A 27,165-nucleotide genomic window follows, 5' to 3' on the forward strand; every position below is an offset into this window, starting at 1 on the left:
TATGTCGAGGTGGCAGGCGGGGTAGTTGGCAGCATTTTCAGGTGTTTGCTGCCTAATTAGCATCTCTAGTGGGTGGCATAGCAGGTTCTCATATGTACTTTGGCACACTCTATGCTGGCATCATGTTGACAAGGGGGGTGTAGTTTCGGTCCTGTAGCTTCAGAACAACTGGGTAGTTGTGCTTTGCGCATGTAAAAAGGCTAATGGAGTTGTTTACATGCCGTGACTCATGTGCCAATTGTCACAAAGGAAATTACCTGCCTTGCCTCCTGTTCAAACAAGCCACCAGTCTCTCCAGATCATTTTCAGATACAAAAATACAAAGGTAAAAACCTGAAAATGTCTTTACTATTTCCAAATAAAAAAAAAAATGTATCACTGGCAACATAAATACTTGAAAAGGATAGACAGACAAATAGCTTTGTAGAGATCCATGTAGATAGGATAAATACAGTTTAATTGGTCTTCTCCATTTGGTGTTCCCGAATCAGCTCAGGTTTCTGGCGATAGTATTCCTTCTACTCCGCTCATCTGTCCCCTACAAAGGACTTTTTATAGCCCCCCCCCCCCCCCCCCACTCTCTGCCGATGATGCTAATGACGCTCTGATAAAGACCTTGAGTGGATGCCATCTTCTAAGGTTCCTTATGCCGTCCTCCCAAGTGCTGACACAGGCCGAAGCAGATAGACACTCTGCACGACCCGTGGAAACATCTAGAAGGTGATAATAGGTTTGGAACAGCTGGGAGGGGGAGATGCTGTTCTGGCTGAGGGTCTCCTAAGCATCTGGTGTTGGACTCGTCCACCAGGCCTCTCTGGCGCTTTCAGACAGAGGATGCAGACAGACAGGTGGGGCAGAGGAGTAGGCGCTGGGGATGGGAGAAGTGTGAGATGTCTCGGCTGGCAATTGCGCTGCGATAACATGCGGAGAACTGTGACAAACGCCATTCGTTAATAGATAGTTATCTCAAAACGCTGACGGCGACAGAACACGCTACACTGAAAATATCTGATGACTGCCATCCAAGTGAGCATAAACACCAAGGTTACTAAATGTTGACCTATGACTTTAGCAGTAGACACGACTCTTCTAACCTAGGGGCATATTAATGTCGGGTGACTCAAGCACTGTAATAGCACCACTACAACACATTCAAGATGTAATTCATCATGAAATATCCATGTATTTATCTCTTAATCATAACTGTCTAAAATGAAGACTGAATCTTACTGTGCATCCTTTAAATTAGCTGTGAAAACATCACAGACTTGTGTTGACATACCAGCAGCTGTCACCAAGAAGACTGACAGCTGTGTTTACATTGAGGGGGCTGTGTTCAACGCTGACCACATTTAAATTCATATGGATCATTTAAAATTCCTCAGTGTGTGTCCTTTGAAGCCTGACCTCTGTCTACTGCCCAGGGCCAACCCTAGGTTACCACTCAGTGCTCCCATTTTTAAAAACAAACTGTAATTGAATATGTGGACTTTGTCAAGGCACAGCAGGTGCCGGGGACTTGTGCGTGGATGGGAAGCAACAGGATGCCACGTTTGGAAGCTGGCCGTCGCCATCTAAGTCCGTCTTGCCATCAAGAGTGAAGGGACCGACATTTGATAATTAAATATATTCCATAGGCAATAGTTCAATATATCTGACCTACTGGTTATTTTAGTGTTATTATTCTAAGTTTCTCATGTGTATTCTGTTCCCGGCCTACATGAGGTGTGAGAAAGCCGTCACAGCTTCCCCCCCTGACTAGAGACAGATACTAATTAGCATTTAGGTATCCACCCATCCCTTGCTTTCCCAGAGTTTAAAAGACTGTGATTTTCAAGAGACAGTTAGTGAAAGAGATTTAAGTGGAACACACTCAGTGAAATCTAACTCTCTGTCCTCCTCTGGTGCGCACCATTGAAAGAATAAAACCTGGATCCTTGGTTTTTCATCATAATTTGACTGAGTCTCCGATACATTTGGGATATAGAAATAATTCCTATCAAGAGCGACTTGTGTGTTTTTCCCTGGGGTTGCATCTAAACTGTGTGCATGAAGTCTGACTTGGACATGCCTGGTTGTGTAGCGTTTTCAAGAAGTAATCTATCTTTGGATATGATGTTAATTTAGGGAACATAAAACATAGAAGACTCTTCAACAACCACAGCAACAACAACAATAATAATAATCTGTGATGCTGAACTCCAATAGTCCAAAAATGTTTGTTTCAAGCTTCAAGGGATGATGTTGTCAAGAGGAACATGTGGATCTGGCATTGCTTGGCTATAATGATAAGCTTTAAAACACATTGTTTATCAATTTCTGGAGTACTGGTTATGTCATATTCAGCGGTACGGTACGGGTCTTGTTTTTATCCCAGTTTGAATCCAAAGATGTTGCACAACAGAGGATTCACAACATAGGAATGATATTGCTTCCTTCTCAAACTAAATATTTCACACAAAATGACCCATTCTGTGAATAACGAATGAGACCTTTGGGATGGTGTGTAAAGTACAACAGACCCTGTGAACCTCTTTCCAGGCTCCTCCAAAAGAAAGCCCCTCTGTGACCAATAATCGATCCATGTTGCATCCATGTAGCACCTCGTAGTTTAGGTGAGGTGTTCTTTCCAATCCACACATTCAGGCACTTGTCACAAAACTGTCTCAAATGAATATATGTATATATATATACATTGATAAATAAAACCAAGATTTATTGTTGTCATTTGCCAGTCCATATAATGTTTTCAAAGGTTTTTGGCAAATGTATAGGCTGCAATACAAATTGCAACAGAGATATGGAAAATGAGAAAACAATTAGATTTCTGGATTGGTCATTATTGTAAACTGATGTAACAGCTACCAGATGGAAGAGGCAGTAAAACTGCAATTGTGCAAAAGCCATTGGCACAGCAAAATGCATTGAAAAAAAAGGCCTGGAAAAAATCTGGCTTGTAATCAATATCCTGGAAGACACACTGTCCATTGTGTTGGGAAACCATGTTTCCTGACAACAAGTGCCTCCTTTAACCAAGAGTTGAACATGGATTCCTGCCTTGATACATAATGTTTTTTGGTCACAGACAGCCACCGTATGACAGGGCTGATATATGCCTCTGTGTCCTCCTTCCTTAGACATGACTCATTGACAGCATGTCTTCCTCATGGTCTGACTTTTAACAAGATCGTACTTGTTCTGAGACACTAATGCTGTCATTCACCCCAGACCCAAGATCAATATTATCTGTGCAAGTTCACCACTTTGTCTGTTAAATCACAAGGGTGAGATCACAAACTCTATACTTTCGTCTGTCCACTCATTTGCAATTCTGTCACATCGCGACAGTCCATCGGAACTTCACAGTGAACTTGGCGGATTGATATGAAAGTGCAATACTGTAAAAAAAAACTGGAGCTTCTTCATAGGAGTTCAAATATCAAAATGTAATGTTCTAAAGAACGTGTCACAATAGGATATTCAACCAAGCCGTGGTCTAAGAATGATTCATTATTATTCATTGGGGCCATGCAGCCATGGCCTATAGCATATGAGCCACTCTGTCAGAGGGCGATAAGATGCCTCCAACAGGTGGGGCTGATGGAGCGAGGCCCAATTCCCTCCCCAACAGATGGAGAAAGTGGTGTCACAGGGGTCATCCAAAATAACCCCCTGGGTCGTGTGTATGAGAGGGAAAGGATAAGCTTCGGAAAAATGTGGTGAAGGAAGTGAAGACGTGACGTTAGTGGGAAGAAACAGGGAAGTCGTGTCGAAGTGAATTGCAGAAGGGGATACTTCTGCAGAACGGGTTGACAGTTACAACAGTAAATCTTTTATTACCAAATCTTGCTAAAATGAATATTTAGCAAGCTAAATACAGAGGGAGTGTTTTCTTAGGGATTGTATAAATATTGCGTTTATAGCGGCTCTCTGTTGAACATTTATCAAAATCAGTCATCAGTTTCACTTGGTTCTTTCAGAAGCTACAGATTGGATTAGAGGATTAGTTAGTTCACATAAAGTCTCATCCAAATTGCCATGCCATCCTGATGAAAGTCTGGCCTGAAGTTTGATGTCTGTGGGTGCATGACTTACATAGTCTGGCAGAGGAACAAATATCCACACTCTTTCCCCCTATCGGTTGTCTTAAATAAGATACATTATTTATCGCAAGCCTCCAAAACCCTGCCATCAATGATTTAGAAGTCCTTGTGTGTTTGTAATAAGGCAGTGTTAGCATTTATGGAACCAGCCAGTAATGTTTTCAAGGAAGTGATGCTAAATGACCCTATAGTACATTTAGATTACTGCTATTCTCAGTGTCCATGTATGTGTAAACAACAGATTAGATTGTGAAAAATGTGAAGTAGAAGTCATTTTGTGGGGCAAGTTTGTAATTTAGCAAATTTTGCAAGATTTAGACTGTACAATTGATGAGTTTTGACAGGAACTCAAGTGACAGGTGGTTGGGATCAGTGATTTAACTAAATGCCAGTATAATTAGTAGCTGCATACAATGTGTTATATTGCTCTTCTCAAATATTAGGAGAGGCGGCTTTGGACAATTGTAACAAGCACTGCAATACGTTGTGACTAGCAAGTGAAACAGGCCAGCCACTTTTGCAAAAATGTGACACCCTTGGTTTGTAAGCAACTGTCTCACTCACATTTTGAAGACAAAGGCTGTGAAGACTACAACTTGCAGAAAACCCCACGACTATTTTGGTTTGAATAATGCATGGCCATTGTTGTAAACTTTACTTTCCCCCTGCAAACTGATACATTACAATTAGATATATTACATTTAGATGAAAATTAGAGAAAAAGTAAGGCACAAGTACCCTACTTAATTGGGTAAAGTAAATATAGAGATGAACTGATGAAAATGTTAAAATGAAAGGTGTCACTTGTGCCAATGTTTTGCAACAAGACAAAAATTACAAAAAAACAGTACTTGGTTTCCCCTACAACCTGCACTGTATCTTGTTGAAGTCAATGACAGCTGCATATGCTATGCCAAGGCTAGCTGTGAATGACACGAAAACTGCGTACTTCTGACTGTCTAAAGTCATGTATGCAAAACAAAACAAAAAAAAACACTCTGTCCCTGATAGTGACGCCACTACTATTGTGGCCAACACAGGTCTTTATCATGGTGTACAATCCACATATAGTTACCATGCTGGAATTTTAAAGGTTTCAGCAGAGAAATGCAGCCTCGCCTGGTTTCATGCAGAAAGTGCTTTTCCAAATGGAGCTATCTATGGTTGTGATATTACTAATGATTTAATGTGATTGTAATGCTTTTCCTGTCCATTTTGTGGTACAAGTAGATTACTGTGTCCCTTTAAAATATTCGAAGGCGGAGTCGTCAACGAAAACCTTGACAGGGAAAGAAATTTGAGCTGGGTTTTGCTGGTCGTTGCTCAGCGTTGTCACAACTCCCCGTCTGTCACTGAACGGGGCTGTGTTGTCAGCTGGCAGGCACCGACACTGGAGAGCCACTAACTGAATGAAACACTCGCATTCGTTTTTTAGTGGCTAGATGAGGTAGCCTATCGAGTGACAGTGACGGTGATGAGACATAATCTCTTTTGCAAAGATAAAAAAGAAAGCGGTGGTGTTGTCGCAAGGCATCTTGGCTGTTCTCTCCCTACCCGACTGGATTGCTCGGAAATATTTTTTAGAGTCACACTGTAGTTTTGTCTTACAGTTGTTTTATTGATCATTGAAAAAAATGCCTGTCTTCATTTGCTTCTACGTTAACAAATTAATGCAATCAGTAGCAAGCTAACCATCGTCATTGGCATCACTGGGACGGCGGGATACCGTTCCACATCTCCGGTGAAAGAAAACGAATCACATTGGAAGACAATTGAGGTAAGCCTTTGGCTCATGGGACAGACAAACCTGACATTTTAGCTGGTCTAGATATAGATATAGGTCTGGTTTTTAGTTGTATTTGCATACAGCAAGCAGCCCTAGACGCAGGAGCGACATCCCACAGAGCGAGAGTGTTAACGTTGGGAAGCTGCAGGTGATCGCTGCATAGGTGCGATATATTTTGTTATAACTGTTGACCAAGTCATCGATGACAGGTGAAGTGGCACACCAAGAAGCTCACGCTGATCATTCGGATAGCCGTTTCCTATCGTTCACATTTAATTCGTTACATCTGTTGACAAGCTCGAGTCGTGTGAGGTAAGGGCTTCCAAAGCACATTTAAATGATACTGTGTATTCCACTCTGATGTGTCTATACTGAAGTCTCATTTATTAACATCTCATCAGTGGCTATACTTAGGTTATAGGGCTGCCAACTGACAGACGTTTTCGATATTAAGGCACATACGTGTGTAAGTTGACCTGGCTTTCTTTTACGGGGTGAAGGCAAATGGTCCACTTAATGTAGCTTTCGTGTCAAGAAATTATACTTTTTTCACTTTCACTTTAATTCATTTGAGTGCCATTGTTAATGCATAGGCCTACAATTACCGTAGTATATTAGTATATTATACCAGGTACTGTTATTTTTAACTCTTCAGAGAAAAGTGGGTTGAAAAACTTTGCTAAAACAATGGTAGTCATTAAGACAGGACAAGGGGTGTTTTCTCTGGTTATAGACAGAAGGACGTGAGTGAGGTGTGTACACATGGGACTGAAAGAAAGCTGTGGACTGCTATAGTAGGCAACACCAAGACGCAAGGCTTGCCATTGTTGCTAGATTGTCTAGGTTTTGCACACTCACCTGTATTTTTTTTTTTTTTTTCAATCTGCATTATACAGGAGTTAGATCCTTTGAAGAACTTGCAAAATCCCATAAAGGGTCTTTAAGTTCTGTGGAGAGGATTTCTCTCTTGAAGTGTCCAGGACTCTATGCTCTGTAAACTGAATTTCACTCATGGAAATGAATTGTCTCCTAAGTTTTCAACACAGCTGGTGTTGATATGAAGTACGTACGTATATTTTGTAACTTGTGTCCCAGTGTATCATTCTATCAACAACCAACCAAAATAGACGGGACTTTTAACTGTTGTTCTGTCTTAAAAGCAGTGGATCTGAACAGGGGATGTGTTGACAGTAAGATGATGTGTGTCATCATTTCTGGACACTACAGCTTGGTTCTTCAAATGTTTCACACCTGCCCTGAGTGGAAATTTGAACATCAGTCAGTATTGTCAGGACCGTACTACTGTAAGCTATTATTACACTTCACTTCATCTGTTCATTCTGGACCTGTAATTGTTACAATAACAATTTTTTTAAGTGTAAAATATGATTAATGTGAAGTTTTCTTTGTTTTTGTTGGGTTAGTTGTGTCTTTAACAACATATGTTGACTTGACTGAGATGCTTCCTCAGTGGTAGAGCTCAAGTGGTAGAGCAAGTCAGGAGGATCCGGGGTTTAACAAGTTGAGGGGAAAGTCACTCACAACATAGCAGCAGATCTGGACCTGATCTGATGGAACTATGCCTTATCAGGACCAGGACTGGACTAGATCCTTTCACAGTCTGCCACTATCTGGCTGTGTCCATGTTTCTAGATCCTTGTTCTTGTTTTTAGCTAAAAGGCATTGTCACAGGGCACTCAGAATTCAGTCCATAGCCCTGTGTTGGACGCCATTACTAGTGATGTCTTTGAAGCCTGAACAGAGTTTGGTTGTCTTCGGGTTACTGGACGGGTTTGACTTTAGTACCTCTGCCTTAACCCTCCAGCTGGAGAGGTCTCAGTGAGGCATCATGAGTCATAAGGATAATTTGGTGCTGGGGTTGGGGTTGGGGCTGGTGGATATCGCCCACAGTTGCCTTTGTAAACATTCCCCACTGCTAACTGAGACAACAAATGCTGGGCATTTGTCATTTGATGGAAGGGACTACTACCTTGTTTGTGTCAAACAGATGGCAATGTAGAGCTGCGGCCTTCCGGAATGTACTGCTCACGGCGTGGTGGGAGTTGTAGCCGTATCATAGTATCAGCGTCAGTGGCCTTGTTCATTTGAAATGAACTAAACAGGTGAAGAGGCTTGGACAACAGCTGTCACTTTCAGGATGAGTGTACTGCATGTCTCTCTCTCTCTCTCTCTCTCTCTGTGTGTGTGTGTGTGTGTGTGTCCATGCTTATGTGTAGGTGAGAGTGTGTGTTCTTGTTTATACCCACCCGTGCGTGTGTGTGTGCATGGATTCCAGGTAGAATTAAGAGAAGATTAGTGTACATGGCTGACACAGTTGTTTTTAGATGTCCAAAATCCTGATGATTAGGCTGTAGACCACACACTGCCTACTCCAAACAGCTGCCCCAAGTTCATTATTTTTGGGGTGAGGGTGGGGGTGGGGGTTTGCCCTGCGGCTTTGAAATCAATCTCTTTCAACCCCCCCCCCACCCCCACACACACACACACACTTTTCATTATATTAGATCCATTAAGAGTGAGTTCCCCCCCCTAACCTCTCCCTCTGGTTCACTTAGCTTAGCAAAGCTGAGTCACTGCTGATAATTATCACTGCAATATCTTTGAGTTCATCAGTTTGACTTAATGTCCCCTGACCTTTTTGTTGGGCCCTTTTAGGGTTTCATGGCTGTTTTTTCTTCTGATGATGATAGTGATGACTGCTTGTGTGTCTGTGTGTATGTAAAAGTGTGTGTCTGTGTTTCGGTGCTTTTGCAAACGTTTATTCTTATCCTAATTTAAATGAGCCTGCATAATTGGTTACCTACCAAGCAGATGTTTCCACTGAGTAATGTTTCAACCTTCAGTCGTTTCTCTGTTTCACATGAAAGTCAGTTAGAGCCACACCTGTGATTCTCCATCACTCACTGCTCTTCTGACTGAGAACTGAACACAGAGTCGCTTTCTGCTCATCATGACTGTTCTTTCCCAGCACAGCCATGTTTGCCTCTTCACATCCCAGGTGTATGTGTGTGTGTTTGTGTGTGTGTGTGTGTGTGTGTGTGTGTGTGTGTGTGTGTGTGTGTGTGTGTGTGTGTGTGTGTGTGTGTGTGTGTGTGTGGTGGTTGAAAAGGACATTTCTGTTCAACAACCTTGAATAACGCCTGAGATTCTGCCGTAAGAGATCTATGTCATTGTGCTCTAAATAGTCAGAGGAATGGAGAGACCTCCGTGTGTGTTGCAAATAGAAGACCCACAGTTTTCAAATGTTGCACTTGGTGTTTGGTCTGCAATTTCCTCTGCCCTGAGTCCTCTCACGTGGCTGTAGAAGTGAAGTATGAAGTATTTAAGCCCCAGGCATCTATGGATAATATCTCACGTATGGGTCAGAGGCAGGTTTCATGTCTAGCGAAGGATCCCATATAAGTGAGTAATAATTGCTGCAAATCCTCCGTGGACTAATGGTTTGCCATAAAAAGGAGCCAAGAAAAAGGACGAGATGTTTGGTTTCAATTATACTTTCTATTTCGGGCTTTGGCATTCATTATGCTGGACCTATCATCGTTCCTATACAGCAATCATCGGATAAGAGCAGCCCTGTCAGATCCAAAACTCAATGAAGCAGCTAAGCCCTCAAGTCGCAACATGTCTGCTTGTTTGCAACGCATTTCATCTGCATTTGTTATTAGAAATGATATCAAGAACTTTTTTTGCCATTCATTGAAATAATATTAATAAATTATGTTACTCTTTAAAGCAACAGCATATAGGAATGTAGCACTTTCTGAGGTGTGTTTTTATCAGCAACTAGCTTTGGTGTCGTCTTCAAATGTATTTTGATGGTATAAGGACATGTGAAGGACAGATAAACCCATCTGTTGTTCTCACTTCTCACTCACCATGCAGTTCTGTGTTCTGGGTCAGTCTTCCTGGGAAAATGTAAGATAAGCTTTCACAGCACAACGTCGCCATTTTCCACTTGATGGACTTGAGTGACAACTAACATGAGAGGGGATGCTAAACCCCCAATCCCCCCCCAAACACAGACACACACACCCCACACTCCACTCAGCGGACCTCCTTCTAACATCCATTCTATTGCGAGATGAGATGGGAACTTACAGAGCTTTGTCGGATACAGTGTTGAACAATCACTCCCCAACTCACATTTCGTCACCTTTAGAGATACACGGATGATAAATCCGAAGAGCCGACAAAGGACTCGTCCTCCCTTTGTCACAAGGCCACCACTGTGCCAATTTCATAGTGGCTTCACAGATACGGCACTATATTTAGGGACACTGCACACTGACCTGAGGCGTACTGCAATGCTGAACCTCTTCCAAAGCTCTCAGATACATAAGAGATGTACTATGTCCAAGGTGTGAAGACATAGTACAGTGGAAATCGAGAGGTCTGCAAGTGGCTGGAGAACAACAGATATCTCTTCACCTCTTTCTTTGTTTTTTGCTTAGTTACTTTTGCTTAGAGTTTTGTAAAAAGGTTGTTGATATTTGAGCTCAACAGCCAGTCAAATTACACCCCTCCAATCTGTGCTCCTGAAGCACCATTGTTTTTTTTTTAAAGATTTGTTTTTGGGCTTTTTGCCTTTATCGGATAGGACAGTGAAGGTTTGGACAGGAAATGAGATGGAGAGAGGAATCGGGAAATGACAATGGGTCGGATTCGAACCTGTGTCTCCGTGGGCGTTCAAGCCTGTATATGGTCGGGGCTACTGGCTGCGCCACAGTGCCCCCTGAAGCACCATTGCTGATTGGCTGGGATTGTTTATGGCTCGTGCCAGGCCTGTGTGTGAACCCCAGAGTTTTTTTGAGTGCAAACACTGAACGGACAACTAAAGGACCATGAGCAATTTCTTGAATTTGACTAAAAGATTATGGGACTAGAATCGACTATGCCTTTAATCCCCTGGGTGGTTACACCTCAAGAATAAGGCGTAGATTCCTCTATCCTCAACCTAATCCAGAGGCTCTGCGGCTGAGCACTCATCCCGTATACGGCCTGTCTTCCATCTCTCCCTGTCTGCATACCTGACTGACCTCACCACTGGCATTCCTTTTCATTAGCTCCAGACACTTAAGTTCCCTGTTGTAATTTAATGAATTATTTGCCTCTTGAATATATTTCAGCGGCCTGTAAGCAAACCAGGTGGAGTAAATGTGGCTGGGCTGCTGATAGTGGGATCAGAATGTAAAAGTGGGCGTTTCAGTATACTGTATTCTCATCATCATCATCATTTTACCAAGAAAGTTCTAGTGGATCTGCTTGTACTGTGTGTGTTATAGTCTAGACTGAGCTCTTAATTTAATTCAGTAAAAAAAGAAAGCCCATATTCAAAGGACGTCGATATTATGCATGCAAGAAATGCATGTATGACTGTGATCCATTTAAATACTGTAATGACACCATGATACACCAATACACTACATCATTAAGACAGCCTATGAAGACAGAACAGTATATATGATGTACATAGCAATATTGGTGTCACTATAGTTCTGTTCAACCTGGTGATCAGAAAGATGTGGAACCTGTCCAACTTCAACTGTCCAAATGACTGGGATTCTCTGGTTCTGTAGGGTTGCACCAGTATGTTTCTATGAATGCGTGTCAATGTGCATTTCAAAGTCTGACTCACTTGATAAACGACACTGACTAACAGTCTAAATGAGCATCACAGCTGTTCTGCTATACCTGGGGCTGACGCGGTGTGTGTGTGTGTGTGTGTGTGTGTTCACATGATGGGATGGCTTAATGGCCTTGTTACTGAGGCATACAATTCAGTATTCAGTCATTGTATGGACCGATTTGCATTGATATTTGTTCTTCAACTTCTCTCCGCTTATCAAGAGACACACATAATGCTAGTCAATGTAAATTCAGCTGGTGTTCAAACTATACCATAGGAAAATGTTTTAGAATACTGGGGTTGTTTGCACATTTTGTAAAGGGGTAATTATAATGCTGCCATTGATGATGTAAGAGAATACTGACAGAGCACTTGCTGTTGCATATGCAATGCACTCAGTGTGTGTGTGTGTGTGTGTGTGTGTGTGTGTGTGTGTGTGTGTGTGTGTGTGTGTGTGTGTGTGTGTGTGTGTGTGACTGTGTGTGTGTGAGTGTGAGTGTGAGTGTGAGTGTGAGTGTGTGTGTGTGTGTGTGTGTGTGTGTGTGTGTGTGTGTGTGTTTTTGGCAGTTTTTCAACAATTGATCTATATTTACTCTTCAGAATGCAAATAGACTCATCATCTCCGGTCTGTGATAATAGAGTGTTATCTGTGGGAGGTAGATCCCTGTGAACAAAAGCCAAGTGCATTGACTTCTGATTGATGGCACATCTCTGACACATAGTTGATCAGTTTGTAGCTTTGGCGCCTTGTTCAAGATGCAACCTAGGTCAGGTGCAAGGCATCACTGCTGAGCTTGAAAACATTGAGAATTCAGAATAGCAAAGACCTGTAATAGCTTTAACATGCAGTCCATAAACTACTTGTAATTGACCACTTCATCGTGACCAAATTGTGGTGTGTTTATCCCCTAATTTTTGTCCTCATTGTAAATCTGTTACTTACTGTAAAAACATATTATTCATGCCAACCCATTAGAGTTTAGAGTTTAGAAATACATGACTTGTACAATTGACTGTCATATATATGCTGTTGGTCACTGTCACATCTACAGGCTGCTGTTAACACCCCAACCTGTGGCTTCATGTGACACAGCTGTCTCATACCAGTCCTATCAGGGTGTCTGAAACACATGCCTGTGCCTTATCTGTGTCCCGACAGGCTAAACTGAACTGGGCCTCCTGCAGAGATGTCAAAGACTACGAGGTCTGCCTCCAGGTCTCGCTCCCGATCCCGCTCGGGGTCCCGCTCCAGGTCCCGCTCCTATTCCCGCTCCCGCAGTCGCTCGCCGTCACGGCCCAGGAAGCGGCGCTACAGGTACTGGTGCATTTATTGTACGGCTCTGTTCTCAATTCAAGGCAAAGATGACATCTTTTCTCCACTTCATTGGAAGGCATTTGATTGTGACAGCTGGAAAGCTAATTGCATCAGAAAGAGTTGTGTACCACAAAGAGACCGCAGAGGCCGCAGGATACATGATAACAGACAGCAGGACTTTAAGTGTATGGACTTTTTAAAGGTGTCCTTGCAAACGTTCAGTCTCACTGTGTGATTAGTGGAGATAAGGGCCTTTTTAGCCAGGGTTATTTCTGTCTCTCATAGAGCATGAGGGTGGACATAAACACTCCACACATACTAAACATGGCTCTGCCAGAACAGACAAATTGAAACTTGATAACGGGGGCTAACTGAGTCCTGACAGGCATTCTCAAGAATGCAACTGGCAAGAAGTACCTTTTATCCAACTGACACATTGTGGGATATTAATATAGTTTCAAGCCCAATAGAGGTCTAAGTTAGCTTGTCTGCTATTAGTTTGACGTAAGAGATTTCACTTAGCCGGTGCATTGGTGCCTGTCCCTCAAGTTAGAGGACCTGAGGATTACATGGATAGATCACCTTGGTTGATCTCATGGATTATCTGAAAAGCAGCGCTAAATATATATTACATCACTCAGAACATATGACAAGAAATGTATATTGCATAGAAGTAAATCCTAAATTTGGAAACAATAATTTGCTACGTTCTGTAATCACGGAAAAAGTTGATTGCAAAAAAGAAATGCATCATCTGAGTAGGTATAGTTCTGTATTTCCTGTAAGCCAGTTTGGTGATATAAATGACGCCCTTATGTATATGAAAGGTTCTGCCTTGTCAGCATAATTTGTCCAGGCAGCTGTTCGTTTTTTCTTGCTGCATCAGATTGAATGTTAAGAATAGGGTCTGAGCTGCTCTCATAAGGCCAGAGTCACTTTTACTGACTTCCTGTTGTAAAAGTGAGGCTTTCATTTGTGATGTGCTGGAATACACTTAAATTGCATGGCTACCTCAGCAGCCTTTTTAGCTTCTCATCAGATTAGTTGACCAGTGGCTGAAGTTCAGTGGAGTTAAGTCCGTGTGTGCAAGGGGCTGTGGCTGTGATTGATTTTAGACTGCTGAAAATGCAAACGTCATAACTGCTAAGGGGAACTAATGTGATCGCTGTATACACATGGGCATTTGCATACAGCACAGTGCCTTCACCTTATCTGATGCTGTGTGAATGGGAGATGGCTGTCAGCAAGCTCAGCTGTCGAATGCCACAGAGCTTATTTGCAAAGGAAAATTTGTTTTTGGCGTGACCACTTTCCTGTTGCTGCCTTGGACAGAAAAATCTTCCATGGTTGGTGCGAAACTTGTAGAGCACCTATATCCAAGATTAGCACCCGCATGGTGGGGATAAAGAGTGTCCTTGGGCTCTTTTGTATATGCAGTCCTGTGTGGAGTCAAGATGGTTATCAGTCTATAATAGCCTGCAGTGAAGAGGACATGTAGCATACTATCTTAAATCGCAGTACAAGTAGCCTCAAAATAGCCTTATTATGTAGCCTTGTAGCCTAAGGTAATTTAAAACATGTGTACATAAACTCATTATCCCTTTTGGGACAGGGCAAAGAAATGCCTTCCAAAAGCAATAGACAAACAGGGGTAAGCACTGTCCTGGGTTAACGTCTCACGTTAATGCAACATGGTATTATGATCCGGTAGTATGAGGTTTGAGAGAATTATTCTGTCGAATCATTTCCAGTCAGTCTGGAGTAAACATAAAAGATGCATACATGAAAAAGAAGGGTTTTATGCCGCTTATCATACGATTACTTGCCAAAACGATGTAAGACATTTCTCCAAAATATCTCTTTTAAGTGATTTTGTTGCCGTCTTGTGGCTACTGCTGAGAAAAAAAATATTGTTCACAGAACTTCAAAGTTTCAGGTGTTGCGGAGCAATGTATTACTTGCTGACACCAAATTTCATTGAGGGTCCATTTGAAACAGAAGGTTGCTGCCTTGTTGCCTTGTTGCCTTGTTGCCTCGCTGCCATAATAGACAGGTGTCTCATAAGGCATGACTTTCAAGTGAAGGCATCTTATAAGAATGTTGGTTGTTGTAATAAAAGGAACATCAGACCTCCGAAAGTTGGGGTGGCGCATTCAAATCAAAGGAACATTTTGCAGCATTCAATAATGAATAATAATGAAACCCAAAGCTGCAGTACTATCATCTGGCATTTTATCTATGCTCTTAAAAGCAGATAACATTTTCAGTGTGCTACTCACTAAATTGCAGCTTTTCATTGAGGTTTCTGGGCAAGGCTAGCTTGGAGTAATTGGCAGACAGTGAGTCCTCCCTCCCTGTCTCTCCTTCTCTCTCTCTCTCTCTCTCTCTCTCTCTCTCTTTCACTCCCTGCCGGTCCGTGTCTCACTTTCTATGCTGCGCACTGAAGGATTAGAGTAGAAATGTTTCCCATATGGCCCATGTGACTGGCTCTTTCCACTGCTCGCACTCTGTGTAAGCGATGCACAGTCGCTGTGGCGTTCACTGTTACCCTGCAATGCTCCCGCATACGCTCCCCTTCCCCTCTGCTCTCCTACTCCAATGAAAAAGCGCACTGGGTGAGTCTGGCTTCGTCTTTAAAGCTCCCATGCATAGGGAGACATTTTGTGAAAGATTGCGGGGTGACCGATTGACTGATTGTTCATATGCGGTATGAGTTTTGGGCTTTGAAAAAAAAAAAAAAAATGTTCAAGGGTTTGTGTTTCCCTGGTTGACAGAGTCTGTGTTGTAAGCCACACATATGGAAATTCAATCCTAGTGTGGCCACTGTGGTTACAAGTTTTCCTTTTTAGGTTGTGATCTGAATTATCCATTCATTATTCATTTTATTCCAAGCGAAATATCCTTACACTTTCAGTGGTATACTTTAGCTGATCTCTGCCAATGGATATAGCGACACTTTTGAAATGGAAATGGAAGTTAACTTTTTCTTGGTCGATGAATTGTGAATGTATATTCATTAAGGTAAAACTAAAGACTCTGAACAGAGTGATTCTTGTGGTCTGTGTGCTTTCAGTATTGTGCCTTGTGGTGTATATGGTGCAACAGAGCCACCTTGTGGCCTTCTTGGATTCTGCAGGTTTCATCACAGCCACAGCTCCTGTTGTTTATTTATTTTTTCCTCTGGTTTCTATTTCAGTAGTACTTCAGCAACTGTCCAACATAACACATGCATAATATCCTATTTGTTATTTATAATATGTTTATTTTGAATTAAGTGCAATTTACATATAGATGTTTATTATTTGTAGTTTGTGTGTGTGTGTGTGTGTGTGTGTGTGTGTGTGTGTGTGTGTGTGTGTGTGTGTGTATGTGTGAGTGTATGTTAAGATATTTAACCTTTATGCAAGTTTAGCAAGTATGTGTATTTTATCAGCAGCACTGTAACGTTAGGTTTCTATAACATCTCTTCCGTTGTTAGGGTTTTGCTCTCCTCAGTGGTGTTTTCCTCTCCCCCCTTTTTAAGCTCCAGGTCTCGCTCACGCTCAAGATCCCATTCTCCAGCCCACAACCGCGAGAGGAATTACCCGCGGGAGTACCAAAACAACAGAGAGTTCCGGGGCTTCCGAGGCTCTCGGCGGCCCTTTTTTCGTGGTCGAGGACGGGGCTATTTCCCCCGCGGCCGCTTCCAGAGAGGCCGAGGCGGCAACTTCAACAACTACCGGAACAACAACTGGCAGAACTACCGTCAGTACCCCCAGCAGCAGCAGCAGCAGCAGCAGCAACAGCAACAGCAGCAGCAGCAGCAGCAGCACAGCCACAACTCCAACCACAGTCCCAAGAGGGGACGCTGTCGCTCCCCAAAGAAGCGGTCCGGCAGCCCGCACTCCCGCAGCTACTCCGATGACTCCTCCCGCCACTCCTCCTCTTCCTCCTCCTCTGGAGCCTCCTCCTCTAAAAAGAGATCAGGCTCCCACGCCAACAAGCGCAGGAGCAAGAATGTGAAGGAGGACAACCCCACCTCCAAGGAGATCCCGAAAGGAGCGGAGGGAGGTGGGGAGCAGGCGGAGGCAGAGGCTGAGGTTGGCCCAGGGGCAGGGGCAGGGGCAGGTGAGGAGGTGGGCTCTGGTGGCTGGCAGGAGGTGACAGAGCTTTCTTCTTCTAGTCCCAAGAAGTCCAGCCCACTATCATGTGGTCAGGGATCATCAATGCCTGTTAGCCAGAAAAGCCCCTCTCCCAAAGGTTCTAATGCCCCCAGCAATGGCACCTCCATCTGGCGGGGTACTGGTTGTGCAGCCTCCACTAAAAGCCCCCCAAAGAAAAGCCCTCCAAAGAAAAGCCCCACACCTGTCTCGACTGGCTTTGGCTTCTCGTCCAAAGAGAGCAGAGGAGATGAAAAAGCCATCTCCACTGCCTTTAAAAAGTAAGCCAAGTTTTTTTTCTTTCCTCTCTATCTCTCCATCTCTCGCTCCCCCCCTCCCTCTCTCTCTCTCTCTCATGCTTTTTCTCTCCTTCTCTCCCTTTCTTCTCCCTCTTTTTATGGTTCTTGGAAGAGACTGCTGCAGAGCAGATAGCATTTCTCACAAATCCAACTAGTTCAGAAGCTTGGCCAATGTGCTAAAATGTGTTTTCTGTCTCTCTGTCTGTCTGTGTGAACGTCACATCTCTCACATAACATTTGCCCATAGTCCCATCCCAGTGTGGACAAATATCACACAGAAATAGCCACGGCAGCATCACATTGTTTACAGTGCCTGGAAGAGGCTTACCACTGTCGGCCAAAATGACTGGTGTTTGCTGGGTAACTGCTTTGTGTATGTATTTTGCTTATTGTGTCGTATTTGTGTTTTGACTTGAAGGGAGCAGGGCTGGGCATGTCGTAACTAGGGTAACGACTCCTGGGAGAGAGCGGGGGAGTTTGTGTGCAGCTTGGATTTGTCTCGCTTCACAGGATTCTTCATCTCTGTTTCTTGCAGCTGTGTTCAATGATGTACCGAAGTGTTGAATAGTGCTTAATGGCATAATTCCTTCATTTTGCTGAACAATGAATGGAAGACACATCTTAACTGAATTAATAACTGAATGTGGCACTTTCCAGAGCCTTTTGTGCAGTCTATTTGTCTAGTTCAGTGTTTAGTTATTGCAGGTTTTGTAGCCCATTCCTAGTTTGAAGATAATTTTCAGTTCATCAGTTCATAACAGCATCTAACCCAAAGGTTTTGTCAATTCCCAGGTTCCTTGAGGAACAGAAGAGCAGACAGGCCAGTGAGTTTGAGAATGGCAGGGAGGATGATGCCGTTGTGGAGAACAATGCTCTGAGAGAGAAAGGCAGTGGCATGTCCACAGGTCACATCTTTGAAAAGGGGCCTAACCTTAGCTTCTCCAAGTTCTCCAATCACAACGGCAAAGTAGCCAAAGAACGGTACTCGTACGACGACTTCACCATCCATGCCTCATCCAACAACTACTCCAAGGGTCCTCCCTTTCATGGGGACGAGAATGGAGAAGATCATCATGATGAAGATGATGATGATGATGACGAAAACGAGGAGGAGGTGGTGACATCTCAACATCCAATGATGGAGGCAAAGGTTGAAGTAGAGGCGCCGAAGCGCAAAGGCAAGGCCTCGCTGTCGGCCCGAGAGCTGTTTGACCTGGCCTTCTTCCACGCCTCCCAGGACGATGGCGACCTGGAGCTGCTGGAAGAGCAGCTGTTCCCAAACCGTAAGCAGGAGCGGGCGGCCGCTGTCGCCGCGGCGCTGGTCAGGAGGGAGATGGCGGGGATGCTGCAGGGAGCCGCCATCTCCACAGAGAAAGGGCCTAAGGCCAGGAGGATGGAGAAGGCCACCTCCAGCCTGGCGTCCACTGCCCCAGCCCAGGCCCCCTCCCAGAGGCCGGGGGAGAACTGGGGCATGGACGTGCTAATGGGCATGAGAGATAAGTCCCCACCCAGGGTGACTGGGAAAAGGGGAATAGATGTGAATGTGCGAATGGACTCTCTCAACGACAACATGTCGAGGTATGTTATTATTTTTTTTTTTTTACTTCTAATCAATTCAATTCTGTACTGTTTTGTGAGTCAAAGAGAGAAAAACATAATGTCAAATTAGTTAATTTATTATGTTATATTAATCAAATCTTCCTCTCCTAAATGATTTATTCCTGTAATGTAGATAGTGATAGTAGAATAATGTAGAAAGCCATCTTTGGTTATACAGTCAACTCTCTAAAGCTACATGTTGTTTTAGGTATTATAAAGTGTGAAACCTAATTACAACTCTTGAACTATTTACTAATGGTATGTATGGTATCCATGGTTGTCTAATGGTACATGTGTTGTAAGTGTATCTGTTTTTCATACAGACTTCATACACATCATAAACCTCTGCTGCTAGTTGTCATACTGGAGAAACCGTAACGCAAACTGAAGCTGTGTTCTTGTTCTTGTTTGCCACAGCTCAAACAATCTTCTTGAGAGCGAGAGACACCTGACGCACCCCACTAAAAAGCAGGAGCAGGAGGTCCACACTGTCTTCAAGCGCTCTCAGGCTGCCCATGTCTGCCGCTGTTCCTCTGACCTCTTCTCTCAACACATCGTCACCATTGTCCACAACGTCAAAGGTGTCCTTCAGCTTTACAGTCTTCATAGCATACACTGCTGCAGTCAAGCTACAAGCAATATTTAGCCAATCCAAACAAAACATAGACAAGTTATGGACAGGCAATGTAAAGGTATACTGTGTAGTATTTAGTATAGTATAATGAAAATGGGTCCCTGTCAGGGGCGAATCTAGGTTCCCACTTTTGGGGGGGCTAAGCCCCTAGATAAAACCTATTCTTTTTCCTGTGTCCCAGAAAAACTAGGGGGGTCTGGGGGCATGCTCCCCGATGAGACATTTTTGAAAATATCCTTTTGAAATAGTGTCCTCTAGTGGGTTTTAGGAAGATAAATTAACACATTTAGATTTAAAGTATGGCACAACAATAAACATATTGAAGACAACTGCTGAGATAGCTGCTAATTATACTGTAGCATGGTAGGGATTTGCAGCTCAAGTGAGTAGGTTAACATTGTAGGCTAGAGTTCACTAGCTAGTTATAGCTGGCGGAGCTACTGATTAGGGTAGCAAACGCACAGGATCAATTAACTGGCATGATAAAAGAGAGCCACGACATCTGTAATTAACTCGTGATGATTTAACCATTTTGTTTCTTTTACTATTTTAAACGTCATGTGCTATACCTTTATATCCAGCAGTTGATTATGGCAGCTTTCACCAGCTTTGGTCGGACAGTCGCTGCAAGTCTGTTTACTAGACGTTATCACCGTCTGTCTGCACGCTCGCAAGGCTCACTCACTCACGACCAAACAGAGCCGTGCGCTTGCCACCACAGTCTCAAACAGGCCGGATTCCTGTGCTACTCAAGACTATTTTATTTCTAACTCTAAAAATTCAACAAATAACTTCACGAAATCGGTGGTTTAGTGTGAATTTGACGATCTCAAAATAAAAAAATTTAGCTAGATAAGCCCCTGGTCCCTGTATTGAAATATTATTCTTTGGCTTGTTTGTATCGAGACCAGACAGTTTGTAGTAGGCTAGGACTTTTAAGGAAGTGTTAGCCATGTAGCTAACTAACTTTGGGTGGCAAGCAATGTTGCTTACTTAGCCATGGCAATCAAATAGATTTGTTAACCCAAGTTTTTTTTATTTACATCAAAGTGACCTTGTTACTTTAAGCTACAAACTGAAGACATATATAAATGCATGGCACAAGTAACCATGTGAGCTTTTTTCGGCAACACTCACACCACAAACAACAGGTTTAAATTGTATTCTGAAATAGCCATGTGTCATAAACTTTATAGGAAAGAGTCATATAAAATGTGTGCGTTTCTTTTATAAACAAAACCTTTCATGTAACACAATCCCTCATGGCTGTTATTCTGCCTTTTCGCACGCTCTTGATATTTACAAACGGTTGGAAACCTCTGTTTTGCTGAGAACTTTGGTCTGAATTATACTGTCTGTAGCCAAGAATGTCAGCCGCCGTTTTGTTAGTCTATAGAGAGGCCTGTTGTCCAAGCCTGTCAGAATGACTGAATTCCCAGTAGTCTGTTGTTCTCTTGTGGAGGGTTTTGTGGGTTTCTAAAGTGTAGTGTGTTAATCTTTGGCTTCCAGTAGTACTTTGTCCAGGACAGTTCTGTAAGCTGTCCAAAAAGATAGACATTTGCTTCATTGTAGCATCTGATGTCATACAAAGCAAACTTGTTTGTGTTCAGTTAACTATTTAACTGTTGGATCAATATCAGGGTTTAAACTGAGATATTTGTCAAGGCTTTGGTGTTTGTCTCACAAGCCTCACAAAAACAAAGTATTATAGGAGGGAGAAATGCATACACATACAGTATATTTGGTGATGGCCCAAAGTCCATGTCCATGTCCAGTGTGTAGGAACCTGAACACAGTGGGCTGCTGTAGGGAGTTATATTGAAATAATATGATAATATGCCCCTGGGTTGCAGTGCCAGACTCACCCATGCCGAGAGTGTGATTCTGACCCTTGTCAGGGGCCCAACCAATGGCAACATTATTTATTGAAGTCTCGAGTGGTGAGTTTAGTGCAAAACAAGTTAGGGTTGGGCCACTGTAAAACATCACATCTGAACTCTGTCTCATCTGAGCCAGCCCTGGAACATCACCAGAGCCAAGGGCAAGTCCTGGTGGGAAGTTTACAAGGTTTAACTGCCCAGTCTTTGTCGCCCGCAGCGCAACACTTCTCCTCCTCTGGAATGACTCTAAATGACAGATTCGCCATGTACCAGAGAAGAGCTGCAGAGAGGGAAATAACCAAGGCAAGAAAAAGCCCAGAAATACACAGGTAGTTATAGCTCTGTGAACTTACATTCGAGGTATTAAATCCAGCATATGTACTGCATGCTCATCAATAGTCATAAGTTAGTAAACATACCAAGGGTAATGATATATTCCATATTTGTTTATGTGCCTTCTTTTAAGGAAAGGACTGAAGTCACTAAAATGGCAAAATAGCAATTTCATATTCTCCAGTTATAATTTTATATTCTCCAGTTATAACTTTATATTGTCCAGTTATAATTGTATATTCTCCAGCGACAATTTTATATTCTCCTGTTATAATTTTATATTCTCCAGTTATATTTTTGTATTTCACAGCTACAATTTTATATTCACCAGTTATAATTTTTGTGCCAGGGAATGTATGCGTCCTGCTTCTGATTTCGCCAATACGGTCTGTGCCAAGTTCCTTTTTTTTCTCCTCAGGAGAATTGATGTTTCTCCCAGTGCTTTTAAGAAGCACGCGCACCTGTTTGAGGAGATGAAAGACCTCGGGGAGAGCAGCTACAAGGTGACGCAACATTTTGAAATATGAAATGTTTTGGAAAAGAATGAAAGGAGCAAACAGAGACAGAGCACGAGTGACCGCAAGCTCGCACACCTTTAGATGCTCTTCTCTCTCTCTCTCCCTCTCTCCCTCTCTAAGCCCCTGCCTATTCTCTGTGGAGAGATCCAAAAAGTCTAAAAATGTGCCCAAAAACTCGAAACAGACGCACATTCAGTTGGTCGCATTTTTTAAGTCTTCTCCCTGGTTTGGTGATTTTGGTTGTTCTGAGGTAAAGCCCACCTAATGCTTCTGAGTGGGGAAAAATTACATTAAAAAACGTGATGGTGGCAGCCATGGATGCGAACCAAATGTTCCTGTGTGAATTCCACTCAAACGGACGCTAAACAAAACAAATAGTAAGTATTATTCTGAAACCTGACAAGAACAAACAACCTTGGGGGAAAACACTCTCTGAATGCCTATGTACTTTCACTGTCGTCCATATCAGACAACATCCTTTATCTGTTAGACTAGCTTTTGTATTGTATAAGAGTGTTACAGTATTCTTGTTGTACTACCATAAAGTTTTATGCTGTGTGATGACGAAATACTTTCAGATTTTGAATTCTCGGACATCTCACACATGTCCTGTGTGTATGCTCCTCTGTGACCCAGCCTCTGTTAAACCTCACCATTCTCAATCTCAAGTGTCTTTTATGGCGTGTTTAGCATCCGTATCTGCCCCCCCTCAGCACAAGTTCTGTCCGGACAGCTGGGCTGCGCTTTGTATTAACCCAAAGTCTGGCCACATCGTTGTTCTTTTTATTTCCTGCCTGCAGGCCAAAAGCAAAAAAAACAAAGGCGACTCACTGGATCTGCGACAGGACATAGAGCGCCGCAAAAAATACTCCAGTCGCGACACTGAGAGCAAACGCGAGCGAGGGAGAGACTCAGGAGAGTCCACAGACTCGAGCCGAGCGAGATCCACAGAGAAGACATCCAAGCACCACAAGAAACACAGGTAAATTGAGTAACGTTTCTGATTTGCAGACTCGTCCCGAAGCTCCTTTATTTCAGGAAAAGACATCACCTGTGTTATTGTTTGACTGACTGTTTCAACCACTGCTGAGAAACCTACTTGCCCTTGAAGTACCTCACCTCAAACCCCTCTTCTCCTCTCCTCTCCTCTCCTCTCCTCTCTCAGGAAAAGCAAGAAGAAGCGGGAACGCTCTCGTTCTTCATCCTCCTCCTCCTCTCATTCCAACAGGGGGGATGACTACTCAAAGGAGGAGGCAGGCTTCAACAAGTCCCGCCTAGGACCCCCTGATCACCGGGGCCCCATGGAGAGAGGACGGGGCCGAGGAGGCTTTGTAAGTCAGCGCCAGCCCAGCAGTCACAGCTAAGGCCGAGGCAGACGCCAGTTTACATATTATCAACTTCAGGCCTTTGAAAGACCTTCAGGGCTCTGAAGAGCGCTTTTAGTCTGTCCTATATGAATCAATGACATTGAATTTAATTGAAATCAACTGAATGAGAAAATGAGAAGGTAAAGAGGAGAGAAGAGAAAGCAAGGAAAGAGAAATACAGACGACAGAAGTGACCTCTCCTTTCACACTGCTCTCCTCTCTCCTCTTTTCATTGGCAATGAGAGGAGGTGTTATCTGCACCTGCAGTCTGATTCTGCATGTTTTCTTCAGCATTGCCATTACTGATCCATGTTTAGACAACCAGTGTCAGCTAAACCAGTGTCAAACTAAGCCTTTACTCTGACCAGTTGTAGCTCTCCTGAATGTTCTTCATTCTGACTCTTAATTCTTGTACATCTGCAGCAGCTCAGAATAAGAGGAAGGGGATGGAGCAGGGGAAATTTCCAGAACAAAAGTAATGGAAATGGCCCTGGCATGAGTGTGCCAGTGCAGATCAAGAGCGAGGACAGGGATCCAGAATTCACCCCCAAGAGCAGGCCGTACTACCTGGTGCGTTACTTTCACTTTCATTTTTACGCAGTAGTGCAGTAGTTCACATCGCATTTCTTACACTGCGAGTCTGCCATTACCCCCTTTAGAGCTTCATTTATGAGTATGCGATTGATCATGGAAGGTCAAAATGTTGACCTTCAAGTAAAGAGTAATTGTTGTTGTTTTGTTTTGACCAGGCTGTGTTCAGACAGTTGTAGCCACCCATACAAAAAAGATGCACCTTACTGCTAAAATGATTGCTGAAATAAAAAAACAAAGCACAAAGCGTTTCCATTTTGCTGCTCTCTGACCATTTTGGCAACCATTTTTCTGTCTTACAGCACGACGATAGGGAAGGAGAGAGGGACAAGCGGTGGGTGGAGAACCGCGGACGCGGTCGTGGCAGCTTCGTCCGCAGCGGCGGTCGGTTCCTGTTCCGCAAGGCTGCCCCCTCCGTCACCACCACCACCGCCACCATGACCACCACCAGCACCAGCATTGGTTCTGGCAACACCAACAGCCGCTGCAGCCCCAAATGGACTCACAACAAGTTCAAAGGCAGCGCAGAGGAGGGGGAGGTGCCTGACGACGACACAGACCAGGACCACAAAGAAGACGGCAACACTGGGGTGGCACTCAGCTCTGGCCAGTGAGAGGTTAAGGGTTCTGATGATAACACCCTATGAACTTTGACCCGGAAGCAAATCATCAACTCGGCAATCATGCTCTTATTCGCTGCAGTTGTGGAGATAGTGCTTGTCAGGGCAGCGAGACAGCTTTGCTTGTGCAACACCTTACCGTAGATGAGCAAACCCTTATCGACGAAAGCATCAATGATTCAGTCTTAACAGAAAAGGGGCAAGACTGTTCTTTCACTTCTAGAGACAGTGTGGATTTGTTCCAAGAATGGTTATGTGGTATCCTCTGTCAAGTTGAATTTACTACAAAGTAGTGCATTGTCTCTGCTAGGACAATGAATGGCTGTATTCCAAAAGCAGTGAAATTTGCTGAACCAGTGAATTTGGAAAAGTTCATTTTACATGAGTATCACGTAATGGTGATGACTGGGTCTTGTTGAGACGTCAGGATTCTTTTCTCTTCATTTAGATCTCACTTTTCTTTTGCAAAGCACAAAACCATAAGGATAGTCATGCCTCAGATAGGTATATAGTACATAAGTTGTTAGGAGAATGAAAAGACACTATATATACACTAAATATATAGTAGACCAGGAAAAATATATTTATTGTAGTAATAAAATCATGAAATTGAGCTGAAATCAATTCTATATTTCATTATGTATAAATGACCCTGCGTTTCCATTGAATAGTATAGCACCTCCTTATTCTAGAGGCACAGAGGCAGATCCAAACAATGCTGAGAAAAAACATTAAATGTCACAATGAGTGAGAGTATGTGTGAAGTCACAACAAAGGTCAAAACAATCCTCCCCTAAGGTCATGCCAGAAGGCTTTGGAAATGAATAATGATACAGAAAGACACATGAAAGCTGCTTAAAGTTTGTGAAAGAGGCCTGAGGGAAGACCTAAGATCGGTGACGTTCAGAATGCTTGGACCTCTTGTTGTAAGTGGGACCAAATGAACAGAGGTCTAACCAAAGTTAACAAGTTGAGAGTACTAACTGTCTGTTGGAAGTGGCAATTTCTTTTTTTCTTTTTATTATTATTATTATTATTATTATTATTTCTTGTTGGGGCTGTTTTTAATAGTCATTTTAATGTGTAAGTCAGCCTCCTACGTTTGGAGCGTGTTGAGTATAGGCCTCTGGTCCTGTGGAGAGAACTGCCTGTATGCAGTAAGGGCTAGAGTACAATGTGCCTCCGTAATATTTGTGTAGATTTCCCTCGTTCACATTAACTAAGTTGTAAACACAGTAACTAAGTTGATTTGGGGTGGCTGTTTTTACTGTAGATGAAATAAACTTGGAGATATAGTGTTGACATGATGTATGTACTTATAGAGGCATTTTTAAATTTCTTTTTAAAGCTTTTGTTCCTTGTGTCTTGTTTATTTTTATATCTTCACCAGCAGTGGACACCTGTACAGTGGAAGAGAGTCCACTGCGACACCTAGGAACTTGGAAATAAATAAAATAATTTAGCAATTATTAAAGGAGATCAATACATAGAGAGAATATAAGTGCTGTTGAAAAACTGTACTTAAAAAAAATTACAATCTACAATGACTGTTGCACTAAAGTGACCTGTATGTCTTTTGGGTTCTGGGTTGCACTGTGTCTATGTATGGGATGCACATTTGGATTGACATTTTTTGTGGCTTAGGGGTTCATTGTTTTTAATGGTCTTGTAGTTCTTCTTTTCTTTCTAGATTGTCAATTAAAACATTTGATTTATTTAACGTGTGTCGCCTTTTTAATGTGTGTTGGGTTTCAACAGATTCCTTGTGTTAGAAGTCACACTATTGACAGTTACTCTCTTCAATCAAAAGCATACTCATCTACTACAGAGAGGTTGTAGGATTTATTGTAATTGTGAGTAATATAAAGTTAAATAATGTAAGATCTTCTACATATTGTTCCCACAGAATAGAAAGCTTTTGGAAGGCTTTAAGCTTAAGGCCTTACGTATGCACACATGCACAATATCACAATACATTGCCTCAATCTATGCAACAATGTGTGCTCTGAGAATACTTCTGAAATAGGCCCTAAATTACATAAATGACCAACATCATGTTGAATGTGCGTCAGCTGGCAGTTATTCAGACTCAGTCTGGCGTGAGAGTCACGTGACCAAACATCAGTCACAGAGCAAACAGGGCGAGAGCTCGTGCCCAAGCGGAACACTGCCCTGAAAAGAATGAGTGCCTCACAGACATGTGATATAACGTGCTGATCCACGCAGCGTTATCATATCTTTGGATGAGGGCTCTGGCGTTTGTCGACGTCATACCCAGTCGAGCCCAGATTCCACCCCTAGGCAGGCTTACCGTGGTCACCGAAACCTGCCCTA

At 43.0% G+C, this 27,165-nt stretch overlaps 1 protein-coding gene across 4 annotated transcripts; it reads left to right on the top strand.

Moving 5' to 3' along the window:
* Positions 1–5,283: 5,283 nt before the first annotated feature.
* thrap3a (thyroid hormone receptor associated protein 3a) lies at positions 5,284–26,546 on the top strand. Of its 4 annotated transcripts, XM_012825215.3 has the most exons (11): positions 5,288–5,880; positions 12,696–12,851; positions 16,375–17,271; positions 18,082–18,867; positions 19,306–19,469; positions 21,620–21,731; positions 22,154–22,238; positions 23,054–23,235; positions 23,419–23,584; positions 24,044–24,190; positions 24,514–26,546. In XM_012825215.3, exons 2-11 carry the CDS (start codon positions 12,724–12,726, stop codon positions 24,823–24,825), a joined length of 2,979 nt encoding a protein of 992 aa, XP_012680669.2. In that variant the 5' UTR covers positions 5,288–5,880; positions 12,696–12,723; the 3' UTR covers positions 24,826–26,546. The 4 variants fall into 4 exon arrangements, with proteins under 4 accessions (XP_031431859.1, XP_012680669.2, XP_012680676.2 ...); XM_031575999.2 differs by lacking the exon at positions 24,044–24,190 and having other exon boundaries at positions 5,284–5,880; XM_012825222.3 differs by lacking the exons at positions 5,288–5,880; positions 12,696–12,851 and adding an exon at positions 15,070–15,466.
* The last annotated feature ends 619 nt before the right edge of the window (positions 26,547–27,165 follow it).

This window comes from Clupea harengus, chromosome 11 (assembly GCF_900700415.2).
Source record: "Clupea harengus chromosome 11, Ch_v2.0.2, whole genome shotgun sequence".
NCBI classification, from domain to species: domain Eukaryota; kingdom Metazoa; phylum Chordata; class Actinopteri; order Clupeiformes; family Clupeidae; genus Clupea; species Clupea harengus.